General features: G+C 37.8%; 1 protein-coding gene across 1 annotated transcript in view; it reads right to left on the bottom strand.

Moving 5' to 3' along the window:
• INVS (inversin) overlaps positions 1-18,690 on the bottom strand; it is an 81,955-nt gene extending 63,265 nt beyond the window's left edge. Inside the window, exons 1-2 of the mRNA XM_054002340.1 lie at positions 18,527-18,690; positions 12,476-12,642 (exon numbers count right to left, since the gene is read on the bottom strand). Coding sequence (XP_053858315.1) covers positions 12,476-12,642; positions 18,527-18,632 — 273 coding nt within the window. The 5' untranslated portion in view covers positions 18,633-18,690. The remainder of the gene's footprint in view (positions 1-12,475; positions 12,643-18,526) is intronic.
• Positions 18,691-22,351: the final 3,661 nt, after the last annotated feature.

Below are 22,351 nucleotides of genomic sequence, written 5' to 3' on the forward strand. Positions count from 1 at the left end.
ACAGCAGACCACCAGTAAAAATGATGTTGCAACTGCAGACGACCGTCACTAAGTGCTGCAGAAGAGAGGGGAGCAGCAGGGGAATCAATCCAAATTGAAATACCAATAGTAAAACCACCACTTCTAAATAAGTGACCTAACACATAAGGAAAAAAAAATCTGAGAGTTTTGAAATACCTAAAAGTCCATTAAAAAAAAAAAAAAAAAAAGATAAAATTGTCTTTTGTTAAATTAGCTGATGCAAAATAAAGAGCTTTATTGCACTGTCTAAAAATATTGCTATTTCCAGATCTGTTATACAGATAACTATGGCCAAGTACTACAGATCTCAAGGCAAATGTGTTACTTAGAGAAGGGGAATACTGGCATGGTTACAGTTAAGGCTTGCTTTGAAGAAAGTGGCAAAATAAGATGACAAATAAAAAAAATCACCATTTCAGTAATTTTATAAGCAAATCCTTCATTAAAATGTAGTCCTATTATTTATTCTGGTAAGGTAAATATTAGCACATCTGAGACATTAAATTACTTGTTCTACCAGCATAACAGGTCTTTCATTGGATTTATCTTATTTAGAACAACAGAAATCTTTCTCCAAGAAACAAGCACAAAGCAAAGATCAAAAGCAACAGTAAGAAAATGCAGACAAAATTCAACTGACGATTTTGAAGTCCAGTGCAGGACTAGATCATAATAATTACTCTGCTTACAGCAACTTTGAAACAACTGCTTATATTTCAAAAAATATACTGGTATTATATACTGGTATTATCAGACTGACATATCTTTACAACAAAATATTAAAATAAAATATTTTATTTCCTTACAGCTTCTATTAAGTGATTCCTTCAATTGATGGATATTTTCTTCCCCTATGCCATAATCTTTTTCATATATATTCCCTATCTGAGTAGTTAACTGGCTTTTTCTCAAGACATAAAACCAGTCTGATCTGGTATAACACTGCCAAATCTGTTTCACACAAATTCTGCCTGTCTCAGAGAGCGAGCGAGAGAGTGCACACCATGCATCCTCATTAACTAGAAAGATATGTAATTAAACAAGAAAGGGTTAAAGCGTATGTTAGCCTATTCTACTTTTCTATCTGTTACTTTTTAAAAAGCTTTCATATGTCTTCTTCCTTGTTTCTGAAAGCTAACCATTCCTTCTTCCTTTCAGGAAAGCTGACATTTGACAGCTTAACATAGCTGACAGGGTTACCCAACAGCTCACCCTCCCTATTCTCAATCCAATTAGACCTCTAATCCTCCAGATGAAAGGCCCAACTACTCACGTTCCTCATGACAACGACAGCTATTGATTATTTGTCACTACAGCTAACACCTTCTCTGTCGAGGCCACTCTGACAGAAGCAAACCTACCAAATTAGACAGCACTTTATCTGCCCTGGAGGCCAAATGGCACAACAAGTAAAGGCTAATAAATGGTATAAAAATGAACAAATCATAACATTATGACAGGTTGATCGTTGCCAGCAGCTTCACAGCTCAAGCTTGATGCTCTGTTAGACCTGTTCCTTCTCTTTTCTCTTCCACTCCTGCACCAACTTTGACTGAATTAAAGGCCAGAACAATTAAGGCATTTGACCAGCAAAGATAAGCTAGGATAGAAGTATCATCAAGGGACACGAATGTCAATAGCAGACTACCGTTTGTCAATAAAAACATTCCAGAGATGCAAATGCTCATGACTCTGCTCTCCACTAGGCTGTACTGACTCCCTTTGTACAGGGCTCTTGGAAAGCCCAGGCAGACACTGCAGGAAAATTAACCCCAGAAAACCAAGCTTTGAGCTGGGAAACACTGAGGCAAGGAGCTGCACCACGGAAAAAGGAATCCCAATACCGTGCTAGGTGACAGGGAGATGCTACAGTCATTATTCCATTTAATATCTACAATTTTTTTTTTCTTTGTAGCAGAGTAATAGAAACCAGGACTACATAATTTCAATTATCATTATAAATTTGCTTCAATTGTTTTTTTTTTCTAGGACAATATACAGTATCTAGTGACACAGGACCTCACAAGTCACATCACTCTGAGGCAAATTGAAACCATTTATTATTCTCAGGGTGGTAGTATCCAAAACCAGTGAGATCAGAGGCACAGTTCCTAAACTGAGGCTGTTTACTACAGGAAACAATAGAAGAGAACATTAAAAAAAAAACAAAATAAAACACCACAACCACAGGAATATTGTTAAGACTGGGCAACCAAAAGAATAATGTGAGTAAAAATATGCACGTTATTTCAACAGTTAAAAAGCAATTGATACTGCCCTGCCAAAATTAATAAACTGATTCCTCAACTATGCTAAAAGGAGTATGTTTTCCAGCAAGGGATTCCTATGCTTCTGAAAGTACTTAATAACAGAAAAATATTATTAAATCAAATTACATGAAAACAATTTAAACTTTAAGTTTTATTTAAAGACATAAAACATTATTATCTGCTATTCTACTTTAAGGAAAATGTTCTTGCTCAAAATACAGGTTGAAAAGAAAGAGGAAACTACTATGCAAGGGGAACACAATGTTAATTTAAGAAATCTAAACACTGTGAGAAGATTTATTTAGCAAAAAAAAAAAAATCAAAAGATGTAGTATTTTATTGTTTTAACTTCTTAGGCTTATAAAATATAATGAATACGTATTTATTAATAGTTTCAACCAGACACAGATAATTTAACACTTTAATTGTGGGCAGTACAGAACAAAATACAGATATTTAAATAAGTAGTTTGGCAAATGGATCCTTTATGACTACTATTGCCTGAAGAAAACTTGAACCTACAGGACATTTGGGTAAGTTGGCTCTCACAAAGTTCAAGCAAACCTATAAATAAAATTTGAAACAATATGTAACATTTCTATGAATAAATTTTAATGATTACTATTCCACTCTAAAATGTACTCCAAATATAATAAATCACTGCAAAGAAGAGACAAATATTGTCATTTTCAAATACTATAGAGTAACATTCAGTAGATACATTTTTAATTACATTTTACACATTTTTAATAGCCTTCCGTCCTTTCCAAAAGTAGACCAGTTCAGAATTCCTAATGCTGAGTCGCACAGAAGCACCTGTGTGAAGGAGACCTACAGAGGTGCAACTGGCCTGACCCAACCCTCCACCCCAGGGAAGACTGAGCAAACTCTTTCCAAACTCTCACTCATGTACAGCCACTTATGCCTGTGCTGGTGACAGTGAGCTCACAGTGTTCTCAGAAACTGTTCAGGTTTTCCAGGATCAAAAACTCCCTTATTGTTTATGTTACAAACCTCCTACTTATCACAGGTTATAGTTACTGCTATGGTTTGTTCTTACTTAGCAGACTCTCATTCTTTTTAACACACACTTTGATTAAAGAGAAATGGAACACATATCATTGTCCCAATTTGCTTTTATTAAAAAAAAAAAAATCCACAACAATGCTATGCTAGAGGACTAGGTGGTGCCAAATAGTGAAGAAAAATTACTGTTCTTAACGCCTAATCTTATCAGCAAAATCTGTAAATGTCTTTAAGACTGAGACTTACTAGCCCAATGAGTTGTCTACCTGTTATTACTTGTGGCTTTCTTGCTGCAAGCCTTATTTATATTTGGTTTATGATCACTATTTTTGATAAGCAAGAATCTTTTCCACTATTACAAGTCAGAATCAGAAATGGTACACCACTGTATTTTTCAAGCTGTGTTCCAGATGTGCCTCCTGGAGAATCATACTGAACATGCCTTACACAGAGCAAGAACTAATCCACACATCTTCCCAAAAACCTTAGATGTATTTATTCTTTCTTCTCTTTAGAAAAATTCTGTTTATTCTTTTCTTTCTGTGTTTAGATTACGTTCACAACCTCACCATTAAAACAAAATCCTTCAAAATATGGATGCTACAGTGATGGCTGCCAGTCAACAACTGCCCCAGGCAACTAGAGACCAACACTTCAAATGTGTGCCAAAGGGAACACACTACACTCAGTCCATCCCTTTCCATGCAAATATATTCTACTATTGGGTAGACCACTGGGGTAAATACTCCACACATGCTCCTACTGCAAACCGTCTCCTTAAACATCCTCCATGCTCCTTCAGCTTTTACTTCTACTTTTCTAAATGGGGAGAAATACTATGTTGCTATTCTGATTGGAAGTAGATAGAACCATTCTGTCTACAGCAGGCTATAGAGCAAATCTGTCATATTTATAGAATAATTTACCATCTCAGACAGCTTTATTTGTTTTCTTTCACCAGCCAATCAGATAATAAACACAGACAGTAACAGACACTATGTTTTTTGGTTAGCCGTGTTATAAGTCCTTTGATGTGTAAAATGTCTTCTGGAAAGTAGCTATAGTCAGGGAGGTAGCCACAAATTGCAAGCAATACTTTCAAATATGTTTTACCAGAGTAAGTTAGTTTAGTAACCAACTGCTTCTAAAATAATTTAAAAATCAACTCTACAAGTGCCATTGACTATAGACATTCATACCATATTTATCAGTGAAGTTTTTATAGAAACCAAGTTTGATCTTACAGCTAGTCTGAAATTCTGATCTTGAACTTCAAGTCAAAAGAATACTTTGGCATGTAAATTTTTGCATAACCTTGTCTTAAAATATGGTTTCACGCTAACATAAAACCAGTGAGAAATCAGATTCAGATGTCTTAGTATCTGCTGTGCAACTGAAACCTAACATGTAGAACAGTATTTCCAGTTTTATCTTTTGCAGAGAAAAGAATTGGCTGGATTTTAACCCACATTTTGACAGTAGAGGCAGACAATTGTTGGATACCATATGACAATAGCAGCTTAACACTTAATGAGGAAACAATAATGTGCATGTTCTTGCTTTGTTACAAGACATGACAAAGTGTGCAAGCTGAAAATGCACTGCGTGAATATATGAGAATAGCATATCAGTCTTGCAAAGTAGTGCCCAAATTTCACTCTGAATCAAAACTCAGCAGAGGCAAATGGAAGTGTTAATGAAATCTAAACAGTCAAAAGCAGAATTAGGAGATAGATACAAGTTCCTGAAAGAGAGTCACAGCAGCAATTTATCACACACAGAAAAACACCAATTTCAAAAGGGTTCCCATCCTTCCTGAACTCAAAAGGACACTAAAATTCTTACCTATGGTTTTGAGAATATTTTTCATTATGCCAGTGTTCATTTAGGAAATTCCAGCCTTGCAAATTTTCTGTTTAATCATTCATTCTCAGCAGTGACAGAACAACTTTCTTGGGGAGTGTACTGGGAATCAGATCTCTGTAACAATGCAAGTTTTCTCTTCTTAATTTTTTCCTGTAGCTATTTTTAACCATTTCAATAGGGTTTGCAGCACAGATCAATGGTAGTATCAACCAATAGCAAAAATAATTTGGGAACATGGGGCCTTGTGTTAAATAGGCAGAAAATTAATTGTTCTTTTGTAAAGTTCATTTTCTGTCAACTCACTGCCCAGTGAGCAGTTCTACAGCTGTGAAAAGGGCTCAGGGAAAGGCTGTGGATGGTACCAACCCCTTGGTAGCTAGGACAGCTTATCTGTAGCATAACACACACAAATCACACACAAGGAACTACTCTGCCTTCCACCCTTGAGCAACTTCAGGTCACATTCACTTGAGAGAACTCATTGTTCAGGAAAGTAAAGAAAACATTTATATCATGGTTGTTGTCTGTGGCTTAATTAATCACAAAGAAAACTACAGTCCCACATGCTAAAAAAAATATCACCTCTTCTGGCAGGTCAGCAAACAGTCCTGTTTCACATCCTGGTGTGTGCAGATTTCTCACATTTAATCAAATTGTATGTTCAGATGAAAATACCACAGATTGAATGTAAAGCTCATTTACATTTCAGGAACCTACATGCATAGAATTAATATTATTCATTATGAGCTCTCACTTAAGGGGGTACATCATAAAAGGTTATTGGCCTGAGGAAAACAAGAACATGAACTAGCCACCATTTGTCTCTGACACAATCAGTTATTTTCATTACATAGATTGGGAAAGAAAGTTAGAAGCACATGTGCTCTTTTATGCAGATCAAATAAAGTCTGATGAAAGATCTGAGAGACCACAGCTCCAGGAAATACATCTTGGAAAAGGTAATGAGGGAAAAATGTATAATCTGACTCCCAGGCAAGTTAACTCAAGAATTTTTAATACATACACCTTTTATTTGCTCAAGAAAAGGAAAAAAAAAAATCTCTTTTTGCAGCTCTTGGACTAACCTGACAGTACTCATTAGATAAGACTTGGGAATAAACTTTCGTAAAATAAGTGAACTAAAGACTACCTTGTGTTTCCAATTTTCTACCATATCTAATGCTTGCCACAGGCTGTCTTTTTTACTTTGCTTTTACTGTTACTGCTGAATACACAGAAACAACCATTTTTTCTAGTTTAAGAAAAATCAAAGACCATTAAAATATATCCTCCTACTTTACACAGAATTCCTAACTGCATCCCGGATGTACTGTTATTTATCAACAACCATGTCAGCAAATAAATAATAGAAGCTACAGAATATTTAACACTACTAAAGTCACATTTTCCCCCTGGGGTTATATTAATCTTCCTGAAGCCAAAATTAAAATCTTCCTGACATTTAAGCATCCTGATAGATTATTTCAAGTGCATATTATTAGAAACCAACAAAAAAATTGAATTTTTTCTTTTATCCCTATGAACACAAAAGGCTATGGCTAAAGTATTCAGAACAATTCAGGTAGATTACTCCCCAAAGTAAACAGATTGCTAATAAGTAAAGATCCCCTGTGAGAAATTTTGAAAGAGGCAAGCCTGCTTCCCCCCCCCTTAAATTAAACTGGAACTACTTAATGAAAGTTAAATGACAAAACATATACAAGTATTTTGGGTATGCAGAAACATTTCCATTCATAAGTATCACATGCGGGTGTTTAAAAAAGTTGCAACTTAACACTAGAAGCAAATTGCTACAAATGCAAAATGCCTGCAACTGGAAATGAATGCCTGTTATTAAACTGTAATCCCAGTACTCAAATCTTCATAGCATGTTTATTTCACAATAATCTAAATTCTACAAGCTAAAATAATCTGTACCCATATAGTACTACAATTCCTCAGTGCAAAATCACTGACAAATTATGCTAATGATTCTACTTCTGTTGCAATCAGTCACAGTTTCAGTTCCCAGTAAATTACATCCGTGTTCAGGAAGTTACAACCACCTTCTGAAACTCCCATGGCAATCTTTGCAGGTGCACTCCTGCAATAATTTGTATCATTTTCTGGTGGGTTTGGATTTTTGAGGGTTTTTTTGTTTGACTGCTTTTGAGTTTTGTGAAGTTAATGACTTGACCTCCCCCTTTTTCTTATTTTTAAGGAGTGTGCACCCCTTCAAAATTGCTTGTGAGACCCGTCCATTCAAAAAGAGAGACCAAAGGAGTGGAACAGAAGAAAATCCAAAAGGAAAACCACCAAATAATGTGATTTACATGGCCTTCTGCCTACAAAGACTGGATCATCTCCATCGTAAGGCTGATGAAAGAAAGACAGATACTGTGAAAGATCGTGTCAAGGACAATCAGAAAATGAGTTGCTAAAGAAATGTATACCTTGGGTAAGATTAATTCATCACAATTACAATATCGACAATACAAAAACTTACATCAAACAGATGCTTAAAAGAAAGAATCAGCTAGTCAGTATGCCCTAGAGTACTCATCTTACTTTAGGGTGGATGACTACACCCTCAAGTGCATTACTTTTAAGTTATCTACATGACTAACTTATATGTAGATGTCTGGAATGTAAATTTTTAGTTACAGGAGATTATTGTCAGCCCATCATCTCACATTGCATTGTACTATATTATTTTCCATTGAAAGAAAGATATACTTGTTACATTTAAGCACACAAAGTTAAACTATCTTTTTATTCAAGCTAAAAATCTCAGACCAACAGATGTATAAAACTTAAAAGCTGTAATACAAGGATGCCCATCACTAAACAGGACTAACCATTAAGAACATAATTATTAGCATGAAGCAGCCGCTCAAAGGTTATCATATCAACATATAACCACAGGTGTTTTTCAAAAAACATTAGTGCTTCTAATAGTACATCCAAAATTTCTAACCTTACCTTATTAATTTCAGGAACTTTCTGCAAAGAAAGGTGCTTAGCCTTAGAAAGGTGACAAGGGTAGTAGTGAAAAAGCTTTACTTCTTGCAAATAGTCCAGAATGTCACTAGTGAAGTCGGAGACAGAGAGGTTATAAGAATCTTTTGTTCAGATGTGAACAGATGTTGAGATGAGAAGCTGACAGCTTTTCACCTAACTATTGCTTTGTAGACATGATCCAGTGACAAAAACCATTTGAATGAAGCATGGCAAGAACAGGATGACACAGCAGCTCTGAGTTCTGAGACATGAGTTTCCTCATTAACTGGTAAATACAGCCTGGTTATTAAAACAGCACTAGACAGAGGTACTGAAATCATCAGATCACCTTCACTTCTTACCTGTGTTGAAACCCTTGCAACAGAAAGAACTTGTAAGAGCATTGGACAGTCTGCCTAGGTATGCTATCACAAATGGTTTTGGTAGAGACTTTGAACTGCTTTTATAGCAGGTGCAAAAATTCTGGTACTGCTTATTGACACCCAAATCAAAATAGAGCTATTTTGACAAACCATGGCTCAGAAAGATGTCTTCTAGGATGTTTGTGAAACAAAGCAAAGGCACTTGGAGTGCACCAGAATATCGGGAGGAGATCAACTACACAACTGCAAGTAACAAAGTAACTACTTCAGAAGGACTTAGAGGTGCCATTAGGAACAGAAAAGGGATTAAGGAACTATCGTGAAACTATCACATCAGATAATGTTTTATATGACCACATGGATAGTGCCAATAATTTCAGAAGAACTCTGTACTAGCAACAAATAAGAACCTGCATTTTGAACACTAGATGTGATTGTTGGCATTTTGAAGGACTGGAAGAAATGCTTTTACAGAATGAACTCCTTATGTAACAGTAATGACAACCACGATGGAAGCATAGGCTGCCTCCTATTCTGCAGACAATAGCTGGAAGCATAAAACTTGCAGAGAGGTGGATGTTAAGAATAACATAATGTAGAGCTGATATGTACATATGTACACACTCACCCAGTACAGCCAGGCTTGCAACTCACACAAGTTGAGTCAGAAGCTAATTTTGCAAGTGTTAATGGCATGATGTCTTACAGTTGTTCATTTAAGCCCTATCCAACCAGAAATCCATTCTAAAGAAGAAAAGCAACTGAAGTCCTAATTAATTTTACTTAATACTGATGATTTATGACTGGACTCAGGTCAATGCCACATTTCTGAATATTTGTTCTATTATAGGGATTAAAAACCCACAAGCAATTTTATTAGGACTGAAAGACATGAACTGGCAGTTCTCTTACAGTGAAATCTCCAGACAGAAAAATGGGAACAGTTTCACCTCATCCTGCAAAACACAACCAATTGTTTTTATGATAACCAGGATTACTAATGGGAGAGACACCATCTTGAATCCAAACACATCAATGAATATATTCAGCTCTCTTCAGTACAAGACAACTAAATCATTGCTTCTGTTTGGCATTAGAAGAGCATTTTCTCACAAACTCTTTGCCCCTGAGACAGTTCTGAGGTTCCCAAAGAAAGGCAGCAGAGACCATTTTTTGTGAAATCAGCTGCAAGATTGTTTCAGAGGAACAAGTGCAAAGGGACACATAAAGGCAGCCTGTAGAATGATGACCTAAGGAGCCTCAAATATTCTGGCAACAAACTCTAGCCCTCAGAATGTCTGTCTGCTGTGATCTGATAAGCAAGGTGTCCCAAAAGCCCTTCAAAGAGACAGCAAAGAACAGCAAAAGTAATCCTGGTTAGATGGGAAGGTTCTAACTCAGGAAACGTTCCTTAATTTTACCTCCATCTGCTTTAGTTAGCATCAGTGTAGAAAGAAGTGTCTTTTTTTTCCTACCTCTTCACTGGTTGCATGTAAAGGTCTGAAGCTTAGCTCCTCTCTCCAAAGAAAAGAAAAATTAGGATGCAACACAAGTACAATTTAGGAATCTGAATCTCCAAACAGTGCCCTTCTAAACAGCTTGTACCTGTGACTACCAATGAATGGGGATTTATAAAGTCATGTGAATCTGTTTTTGATAAAGCACAGGACAGCTACTGACTCACAAGCTTGAACACAACAAAAAACCATACAGTGGCCCTGGTAAATATGTATATTCATGATTAACCAACAAGGACAAAACAGCTTTGGAAATGGGTGACCTCACAGCATGTTTCTTTTTCTATCTGAAAGTCAGCTGCACTGAGAAATTTTATTTTTGAAGGAAAAAAAATGGAATATAATCCAAAAGTATCAGCAAGAAATAAGCAGAATGCAAAACATTAAACAGCCAAAACTGCATGAAACATTAAGTTGTTTTGAATTTTAATTTTACATATTTTTCAAAAGACACTCATGACAGAAATGTAGATCTAAAAATGTTAATATGGAAAGACTACAGACAAAATTTTACACACATGAAATGTTAATTTCATAAGCTGCCATCAATAGCAAGTAACTGTTCAGAAGACACAGAAAGGAATTTTAGAGGACAGCTAAGTGAGGCAAATAAAAAGCAATTGCAAGGGCTGTTTCCTGACCCTTTTTGCTATGGGGTGCATCACATCTATCTCACACAGTAAGCGTGTGACTACATAAAATCTACTGCTACAATCATTATCTCATGTTGTTTTACCTTCCTTTTCATTTGCACTGTCAATTGAAAATCCATCTAAGATGGTCCAAGTATCCAATGTTACAATCTGACTTTCAGGATTGAAGCAAGGCGTAAAGGAAATAGAGAGCACATGCAGTTAGAGGATATTACTCCATGGCAAAACCTCTCTTGCTTTAAATTTCTATAATACAAATATCCACAATATGAACATTCAGACAGGAATTTATAAAGTTTTAATATGCTAAAATGTACTTTTAAAATCTGGGGAAAACACAATTTTTAAAATAAAGTTTTTAATATGGTTAAAATGTTCACATGTCTATCACATCATAAAATCTGAATGCCTGTATGAACACCAGGCAAATAAAGTATGTTACAGCAATTTTTTAACTCTCTGACATTGCTGCTTTTATGAAATACCTATCTTTGAAACAACATTCATGGTAAACAGGTCAGTCCCTTAGAAATACAGAATTAATCCTGGAAACAAGGTTATGATGATGACTGAATTATTTTCATCAGAATGTAATGGTATGTAACCAAGCAGATGAATTAGCCTGTTACAAGTCAACTACAACCTACAACATTATTTCCCTGTAAGGGATGCAGTAACACAGACCACACAGTCCCTATGGACTCCCATGCAAATGTACCTGGAAAATATCACCTTATTACAGTCTTCCCAAGATGGTTTTCTGTTTAACTGCTCCTTACTGAAGATCATGACTATACTGTAGCTGCCTTTACATAAACCTAATTAAAATAAAATTATAAAAAAAATGCAGATTGTATTACAACATCTGAAAAATGTGAACTATTATGAACAGGTGACAAGATATATATGGAAATGGTTTGCTATGAAAATCATGGCAGGTGCTCTAACTGGTACCAAAAGACAGCTCACGCAGACAAAAAACTGCTAATTTTTGAGCAGTTACAGTTTTAAACATACTATAAAAATTAAAATAGTAAATAAAAGGCTGCTTCTTTTAGTTTGAATTTCTAATCTTCTCTGTGGAGTCTTTTTCACAGTTTACGAACTCAAATGTCTTGGTTAGCCAAAGCCACTCCTCATTTTTTTTCCCTCCCCATCAGCAGCCTGTTTAGTCTTCTGTGGAGAGACTGTGGATACTTCCTCCAGGCCTAACCACACTCAAAATTTCTTGCATCTCTGAAGTTATACTTTCAATTGCCTTTTATTTTACTGTTGAATGCTTCCTTTAGCACTTCTTCAGGGAGACAATGTAACTGGACAGTAAAATAGACTGAGACTGTAGAAGGAAAAATGATACAGTCAGTAATGAACTGATGGCACCCCCCTACACCACTGGCTGCAGGGTAAGGTAGAGAATTCAGGAGCTAAGTTAAACCCAGGAAGAAAGGTATGAGGCAGATGATTTTAAGGTTTGGGTTTATTTCTCATTATGCTATTTTGATTTGACTGGTAATAAATTAAACCAATTTTCCCAAGTCGAGTCTGTTTTACCTGTGACAGGAGCTGGTGAGGGATCTCTCCCTGCCCTCAGCTCAGCCCATGAGCCTTTTGTTATATTTTCTCTTCCCTGTCAGGCTGAGGAGAAGAGTGATAGAGCAGCTTTGGTGTCCAGCCAGGGTCAGCCCACCTCACAGCTGTGGTGAAAGCCCTGACTTTAAAAGCACTTACACAGTAATTACCTTTTGTGCAGCAAGATGGAGAGCAGTTCTTCGGCTGCGATCAGCTCTGTTAACATCAGCTCCAGCCTTCAGCAATGCCTCTGCACAGTCCAGCCTGTCAGCCAGCACACAGTACATAAGTGGAGTTCTTCCAAACTGGTCCTCTTTATCCTTCAGCTCAGAGTTTCCTGAAAAAAACAACAACAACAACAAAAAAGGCCAACTTAAACCAGCAAAGTATATCAGTATATAGCTAAAAGCAGTATTTTTTTTATTAAAAAGTCATTATAATAGGAACAGCATGTATCTCATCGTAATATGGCTGGGCTGAACAAAAAATGGGGTATGTGATAAACTCAAAGTCATTACATTTTGTCCTACTTTTACTGACAGTTAAAGAATATTTCAAATATATTTGCAGAAAAAAAGTAAATTCAGAAAACATTAGTTCCATGAATACACCTACCACCAGTAACATTCTGCAGTGGCATACCTATAAATAATTTTCAAATAGTTACATGGATCTCAGCTGCACAGATTAGTTCAAAAAACAACAGCACAGAAGCCAAATAGGCCTCCTGAAACTTGTAAACACTGCAACTAAAACAAACTTTGAAGCCTACTCACAGTAATGTTTATTTTAAAAGCATAAACATCAATATTACATCAATACCATCATTTACTTCAGGGTGCCTTACAATATGGAAACTACTAAAATACTTCTCAAGTTTTATTGAATTTATAAGGTTAGTAAGGCAGTAATCTCAGATCCTATCCAGAAAAGTTAAAACACTATTCTTATTTACAGTCCAAAAAACCCTCCAAACAAAGCAGTTTCACTATAAAGTTTCATATTTCCATGATGTCACCATATAAAGGCAAGCACCTTGAACTTTGTGGGTATCAACTGCCCCACACATCCAGATTCTCCAGATCTCCAGTGGAGAAGCACTTTTGTCTGCAATTACCCAAGGAACACTGAATTTTACAGGCAAGTTAGTTTTGCTTTTTAATTATTCCTTTGTCTGCATGACTGTTGATGCTTCAAAAGCACTCCAGCAGAGGCATGCTGCTTCTTTACACAGTCTTTGCTCTCCCCCAGCATATTATACTTATCTACATATCCAGTAATTTTATTCTTAATTATGATTTTTATTGATTCACCCAGAAGAATCGAAGAGATTAAATATGAATCAAGGGGAATATCAAGAATTAAAATTCATTCCCTACCAATCAAGCCATTTACAAAAAACACTGTCAAGTAGGATATTGCCAGTTAGAGAAATCATTTACTTACTCAGTACATTTTTTTAGTTCCTTTAAAACTATAGAGTGAATACCCTGTCAATCACATGATTCACTCTGTAACACTTTTTTTTGCCTTGAAAGTGTGATTTGCATTGAGAAAAGTCTTTTTGCTCTGCAAAAAAGTTTAAGATCATTTCCAAACTCCTCTGTGATACAGATATAGAAAAATTCTTTTTATTCTTCACCTGCGGCCTTGGGTTCTCTGACTGCCACTTCACCTTGACAACCCACGGTTTTCCAGCTAACCCTGATGCCATTAGCAGTTTACTAAAAACCAAAACAACAAACAAACAACCCCCAAAAATCCTACAAGAAGTCTTTTACAGGCCTGCATCTAGCTCTCTCAGGAACAGTCTGGTTTCTGAACACCTTTTTTCATTATAATACCTTCACACTGCTGTTTAGCCTGCTCCTCTGCATACACTGTGGTCCCAAGCATGATTTAACATGTCACTGATCCCAACCAACAAGCCAGATTCTCTAATTAACTATATAGAGTCAGGTGCTCTTCCAGTATTAGCTCAACATGGTCACTTAGACATCACTAAACCACATTTCACTGTTAAGTTTTAACATAACCTCAATAGTGTCTTAAATTGCTTGAAGCTGATGGAACTTGAACAAATCTATTAAGAGAATTACATAAATATTCATTTCTCTCAATAAGACACAAGCGCATGGGCTTATGCTCAGATAACATTGGCTCTTACATCAACAGTGTCCAAAACCAGCACCTTTCTCTTGAATTCCAGTTCCCCTTCTGTTACAGAATGTTAGAGGATATATAAAAAACATTTAGAGACTTAACAACAAGCAAAAATGGCCTACAGCTCAAGTGAAACATAACTAAGTAGAGCAACAGATATCTATGTTCATTTTCAGTTCCCAAAAAGTGATGCAGCTGATGACAAGGAGTTTCCATGACTGCATACAGTCTGAGGGAAAAAGGAGCAAGAGCTTCAAAACTTGATGCCAGTAATTTGCCTGAAGCTCCTGCACTATTTTTGAAGGTAAAGAAACTATCTTCAGCTGGCAGTAGGTTTTCTCCTGCTGTTTACCAGGGCCCTTAGAATGGTTAAAATCCTGTGAGCACGTCCCTAAAAGGGTGTCTTTGTGCTCAGGCTAAGAGACAGGACAAGGGCTAGGAGCCACTATATCACCATCAGGTGCCAGGGAGAGATTAAGCTGATGGAAGTCACTAGCCACAGGGCCTTGTGAACCTCACAGCTGCAGCAAATTACCACTTTCTGCAATCAAGAAAGCACAGGTAGCCTTCAAAACATTCACATTTAGGTACATACCGTACACCTAAAATGTGCTTTGGCAAAACTAAATTCTCTTCACATACCTGCCTAATAGAGAAAATTTTTTGATCCCTTCCCTTTTAGAATAAAGGTCCCACCAGAATATGAATTCCATAAGCGTTTGGCCAATAGAGGTCATGATCACAACAGAATCCAGAGCCCAAGTCCAAAATTTAGCTCTCATAGCTGTACTTCATCACTTCCTTACCTGTCCTTCATCACTTCCTCACACTCTATGCAAGCAGTCATATCAGACTCTTAACAATGCTATGCATTTTTAAAATCAGAAAAGGAGAAAGGGCAGCAGGAGGAGGTGAATTCTCCCTAATTATTAAAAGACAGACCATTTCTTGTCACTTCCAAGAATCTTGCCTTCCAAGAGTATTGCCTGCTGCAATACCTGAGATTTATTCTACCTCCCACAGTGTAGAACAGGCAAGAGAGAAGTAGAGAGGAGGATCAAACAATAGCACACAACTGCATATTTGTAAGCCATAGTTTAGTTAAAATTTACAATGAAACATCACATCAGGGATTTAGAAGCATTTGGATGAAAGCAATGCATGATAAGGGTTTTAGAATGAGGAGCTGGACTGAACAGACACTTCAGTATAATGCCTACTGTAATCATTATTATGTTCTTTTAAACAATTAAAACAATTAGATGCCTCTTCTCAAAGCATAAAATGGAAAATTAACTTTTGCTCGCTTTTTCCCTAGGATCAAAATCATACAGATGGATTTTAACACTGTAGAACTGTTAATTAAAGACATGTTCAGTGTTGTGTAAAACACAGAAAAAAAAATATTATGAGCATTCCCCAAAGCCCAAGAATATACAATTCTAAAACAACATGATACAGTACAGGACAACTCATGCAATGCAAACAATTAGCACATTTCTGTTAGAACACTGGTTATACAATTAACACTTGGCATGTACTTTATGGTATTTAACACACTGGCTTTTTAGAAAGTCCTGTGATTAAGCATTAACAGCAGTTAACATACAGAGATACTTTGTTCCAAAGCCCCCTTGCTCTAAATAAATTTTCTACCTACCTTTGAATCTGTCTGTGCTTCTTTCTGGCACAGGGCATCAAAAGGAACACATTATCCAGAATACACTGTATTATTTCAAATACCTGCTCCTTTCAAATTCATCCATACTCTAATTATATGCAAATAAAGCATCTATGTTTGTATACAGCCACATACACTCCCACCAAGCTACAGATGGCAGAAGGAAAAAATCACCAAAGAGGTTTGAGGGGCTGCTCCAAGAGACTGTTTGGCCAGCCTCTATGCCCCTCCTGTGTTAATAACTGAACAGGGAAAGCATTAAGAGGAAAGTAATAATGAACTTTGGGGCTAAAAGGTCCTCCCTGAAAGGAGGAGAAAGTCAGGACTTTCCATCGCTGCATCCACTACTAGCTACATATCCAAGATGCAGAGCTTGGCTGTATTAGAAAAGTGTTGTTAAGCAATCCAGCACACATAACGCTGGAGTACTGTCCTGAATTAGCTGCTGCTGCTGTGTGAAGTCATGAAATTCAGTGAAAAGCACCAATTGCTCAATTTGCTTCTGGCATCAAGTCATAGTTTCAACAGTGACTGGTAAACGGCTAAAAATATTACTCTAATGCATTCTTCTTCTGCTAGGCAATACGTGAAGTTTTGGGTCGGGTTTTTTTTTTCTTTTTGGTCCAGTTCTGGAAAAAGTAAGGTCTGTGTCATATCCTGTCAAAACACGGCAAAGCAGAAAAGCCAAATTTTGCTAGTGCAGTAAATCCTACAAGCATTGTGCAGTTTTCTCTCCCATGCAAAAGTAAAACAGCATTTTTATCTTGTTGCTGTATGATCATCGTTAAAAGAAGAGCAATTTTCTTATCTGGTTCTAACGGCTGTTTTGTGGTATATTTGACAAGATGTACCAGCAACAAGAAATAATATTTTCTTCATGTTTCCAAAAATATGCTTTTTGGCTCTGAGATTAACAAAAACACACTGAAGTTAGCAAAAACTCTTTGTTGCTTCTTCAGAATTTGAAAGCCCACACTTTTTTCACCTCCACATGCAGGCAGAAGGGGTTTTTAGAAACTCGGGTATTTAAAGCTAGACTGTAGCTGAATCTCACAGATTTCTAGAATGCTATCTCCGTATCATCTGCTGTTTATAAAATATTTTTAAAAAGAGCAAACAGATAGCATTAAATGCAAACAGTATAAGTTTGAATCATCATATGACAAAATAAAGTTGAAGGCCCAACAAAAAATAACTGTTTCAGCAAGTGCAACAAGCTTCAACAAGCTTGTGTTCAACAGGCTTCTATAAAGTCAATTCCCTCAAATGTGTTCCTGTTGGAGTCAAATCAGTTCTAGTTACATTTTGAGAAAATTAGATACACCTTGTAAAGAAGAGCCCCTTAATGCTTTCTGTGCAGCTTGGACAACACATGCACACAGGTCTTCACCTTGCCCTCAACGCAGGTCAGTAGAAGATAGATAAAAAAACCTGACTGGTGGTTTCATGCTATTGACATTAAATCCTTCACACACATTAAAACTGACAGTAAGTGGCATAAATACAGACTGTGCTTCTTACTATTTCACAGTCCTTCAACCCTTGCTAAGCTCTGGGAATAGGATTTTGCAAAAAACACTCAAATAGAGTGTTTTTTAGAATAGAATAGAATAGAATAGAATAGAATAGAATAGAATAGAATAGAATAGAATAGAATAGAATAGAATAGAAGCTCAAATAGAGCTTCTTCAATATCACCTGGAATTGCATTTAATCAGAAGCTCTGAAAAATCCAAGTCTTCACCTACCATATGGCAGCCTTCCAAATATGTACAAGACTGGTTTTGGAGCACAGAATATATACTGCTTTTAAAAACTATTAACCTAATGTCATACCATTCCTGGAGAACAAGGGATGGCAAAATCCTGAGCTTTTTAACGGATGGGATTTTTTTTTTTTACTTCAGATTCAATAGGACTAGACTCTCTCATTACCTTTAATTTCTCTTGAGAAACATTGCCAATCTATCAGAATCAAAGGAATAAATAAGGCTGGCTCATTTTGTTCACACATACTACACAGTAACAAGACTTCAGAAACAATAATGAATAATCTCTAAAAACACATTTATCAAATTTCCCAAAAAGCAATTAAAAAAATTAAGCATTTGCAGCTAAAGTATTTCAGCATGAAGCACTTCTCCAGAATTTCAGATTCCCTGAAAGATCTCTCACTTACCAATTTTCTATTTTACTTCACAAAGAAGTACCAATCAAAGGCAACAGGTAATAAAAAGTAAGAAAAATCAGTCGTATTTTCAGGGCAACATTTATTCTACAAGCACATATAATGAAGACATCAAAAGTATCTTAAAGATCAGAGCTGTAAGCTTCAGTTCTGAAGTAATCCAAATGCATCTACAATGCAAACATTTACCTGCTATTAGTTTTTGGAGAGTACTCTTATCTCCATTAACAGCAGCAGCATGCACTTCAGACGCTAACGAGGAACCGCTGAAGAGGCAGTTTGCTGAAATATTCATACTCTTTCAAGGTATTACTGTAGGTCAGCTCTGTGCCACCAACATTTTTTGTAGAAATTCAGTTCTAGAAAAAAACCCAAAACCACATTAATAACACAGAATTATTTTCATAATGAGTCATTAACATTATTCAAACAATGCTAAAGAGAGCAAACTTCTGTTAAAAACAGAAAAGAAAAAACACAGGTTTTATCTGTGAATTAAATCTACCTCTAGCCAAAATTCACCAGAAAAAAAAAACCTTCATTAAGAAATATATACCTATATGTTGCAGTTTCATTGCCTTAAACACAAATTTTAATTCATAAACTTTGCAAAAGTCTGTAAAGTGTTTCTGTGCAAATCAGACTGTTCTTCAGAGTACTGCCATGCATGCTTTAATTAAGTAACCAATAAAGTTAGTTATCAAGTATCAACTTATTATAGTCCTTCATATAGAATCACAGAATCCTGACCTGGAATGGACACACTGGGACCACTGAAATCCAGCTTCTGGCCCTGCACTGAACATGCCCAAGAGTCACCCCATGTGCCCAAGAGCACTGTCCAAACACTTCTTGAACTCTGTCAGGCTGGTGCTGTGACCATTCCCTGGGGAGCCTGTTCCAGTGCCCAAGCACCCTCTGGGTGAAGAACCTTTTCCTGATATGCAACCTAAACCTCCCCTGACACAACTTCAGGCCATTCCCTTGGGTCCTGTCACTGGTTACCACAAAGAAGAGATCAGTGCCTGCCCCTCCTCTTCCCCTGACAAGGAGGTCTTAACAGCAATGAGGTCTCCCTTCAGTCTCTCTTCTCCAGGCTGAACAGACCAAGTGATCTCAGCTGCTCCTCATACGGCTTCCCCTCAAGGCCCTTCACCATCTTTGTAGCCTTCCTCTGGATGCTCTTGAATGGCTTAATATCCCTGTTATTTTGTGGCACCCAAAACTGCCCCCAGCACTCGAGCTGAGGCTGCCCTGGTGCAGAACAGAGCAGGACAATCCCCTCCCTTGCCTGGCTGGCGATGCTGTGCCTGATGCACCCCAGGACAGGCTTGGCCCTCCTGACTGCCAGGGCACTGATGACTCAGGTTCAACATGCCATTGACCAGCTCCTTTTCCACAGCACTGCTTTCCAGCATCTCATTCCCCAGTCTGTCCATGCACCCAGGTGCAGGATCCAGCATTTTGCCTTGTTAAACTTCACACAGTTGGTGATTGCCCAGTCCCCTGACTCGTTGAATTCTCTCTACAGAGCCTCTTTGCCCTTGATGGAGATAACAGCTCCTCCCAATCTTGCATCATTTGCAAACTTGTTTAGTATCCCTTCCAGCTGCACATCCAAGTCAATAATGAAGATATTGAAAATCACAGGGCCGAGGATGGAGCTCTGCAGAACCCCACTAGTGACAGGTCCCCAGTCTGATGTCACCCCATTCGCTGTAACCCTTTGTGCCCAACCTGGGAGCCAGTTTCTCACCCAACACATGACACGTTTATCCAGTTGTGTATTGGATGTTTTGTCCAGGAGGATACTCTGAGAGACAGTATTGCAAGCTTTAATCAACTGATGAGTCACCTGACCTTACTTCCATTGCGCATACACCTTCTTTTTTTCCATGAGCTCCAAAAGAAGATCCCTGGTCAGCTGTACCAGCCTTCTACTTTGTGTGCTTGACTTATGACATTATGGAATTACCAGCTCCTGTGCCCTTAGAAGGTGGTGCTTGATCAGCACTGACTGACCCCACACCTTCAAAAGCATTTTCTCAGGGGATCTTACTATCTAGTTCCTCCACTTTCTTCACATTTTACCTCTCAACAAATAAACGAAAATATAAGAAATCTAGGGGCAGCAGCACAAACTTCAGCAAATAGCAAAGAACTCAGTGAAGCACCAGCAACATCCAATAACACCAACAATAATTTTTCCACAAAAATGACTGCATACAGAAGAAAATTAATAATGAAAGATGTTAATAGTGTCCAGATGAAAGCAACAGTTACTTCTGCATAAAGTGTTAGTAATTATACAGGTGAGAGAAGCAACCCATTACCTCTACAGCAATTCTTACTAAAGTGTTATGATTCCATTGAATGGGTTAATTCTGCATTAGAGAAGTTCTGAAATATTAAGAGGGACTAGAAAAGGAAAATTTATAACATTCTTCAGGTATTTTTCTCATTTTTGTCAAACCAGATGAACTGCTGTCTGGAAGATTTGCTGGATAAAGATCCCCATTACCAAAAAAAGAGAAACATTTAGTCAATAAAAATCAAGAAACAAGTAAAAGATCTGTTTATAAAATGCTACATAATTGGCAATATCTTCAATATGCGATATCTGAACACGCCCAATTCATATTGCTGGAATCAAGTAAATAATTTTCTTTTTTAAGCTAACATGTAGAAAAATATTAGCCTTCTCAAGTCACTTAGAATGAAGGGACTCTCACATGGACACCAAGGCCTCTTCAAGGTGTGTGAAATTTCATACCAAACTACAATATGTCTACTTTGCATTACGCAGATAGCAAGAATTACATCATTTTTCTGTTCAGCAAAAATTGTTAAAATTTAAACATGATAGCACAATCACGCTATGAAATTTTATTGATGGCTTCCAAGTGAAGACTGAGCTTTGAAAAAATATCAAAGATTTTTCAAATGTGAATTATTGCACAAGATGTTCATTCTACAGATCAAAGAGCACAAGTTCTGTAGTCATAGCAGAACTGATAAAAGCTAAGTTTCAATTTCAGACTATAAAAAATACATGACTTGTGTGTATATCTATGCGCGTGAGAGTGTTTGCAGCTCATGAAACTGACAGGCCACAAGATCTTTGCAGGGCCACACAAAGTCTGAGACTGTCAGGCTTTCTTTGAAACCAAGCGAGTCCTAACTTGAAAAAGGCTGATGTAAAGGATTTCCTAAACGGCGTTACACCTCATCTCTCTCTTTGCACTCGTGTGCATACTGGAAATGCGACAAACGCAAAGCAGCCTTCTGTGATCCTTTTGAGCCAGCTCTGCAAGGTCTCAGAGCATGTACGTATTCTGCAAGGTCCAAAGTTTTACTGGAAGACGGCGAAGCCCTGAGTTTTAGATGTTCTTCATTTTCAGCATTTATAACCGAGGAAGCGACAGAAAGCGCAAATCTGTTGAAGCGCCAAGGGAAACACATCAACGATGACGTTCCGCCCGAGCGAAAGTTTCCCAACGCTCCCAGCAGCCGCTCTGCCCCGTCACACACAGGCTTCCAAGCAGAAAGTTTCCTCCCAAACTCCGAGGACACGAAGACCACAAGGCGCACAGTGCCTAAATACCGCTTCTCCTATTCCCTACGCCAAACCCGCCTGCCCAGTCCCGGCTGAAGGTACAAGGCGGGACCCAAAGGAAACGCGGACAGCCGCTGGGCACCGGCAGGGAGCGACCCAGAGCGGAAGAGGGTGCGGTGCCACGGGACACCGCGCCACCAAGGCGGGAAGGGTTAACCCTGCCTCGCCCAGACCACAGGAGCCGCCTCCCTCTCTCCTTCCTTTCCTCCCTCCCTTCTCCCCTGCCCGGTGCTGCAGCTGCGCCCCGTAACTCACCTTCACCCCGCCCTTCTCCTCATCGCGCCGCCGCCGCCTCCAGGCGCCGCCCCGCGGGCAGCCCCGGTGCGCTCTGGGTTCCACGCCTCCTCTCTCGCTCTCTCTCCTTTCCTTCCTCCTCCTCCTCCTCCTCCTCCTCCTCC

The sequence above is a fragment of the Vidua macroura genome, chromosome 1 (genome assembly GCF_024509145.1).
Source record: "Vidua macroura isolate BioBank_ID:100142 chromosome 1, ASM2450914v1, whole genome shotgun sequence".
NCBI classification, from domain to species: domain Eukaryota; kingdom Metazoa; phylum Chordata; class Aves; order Passeriformes; family Viduidae; genus Vidua; species Vidua macroura.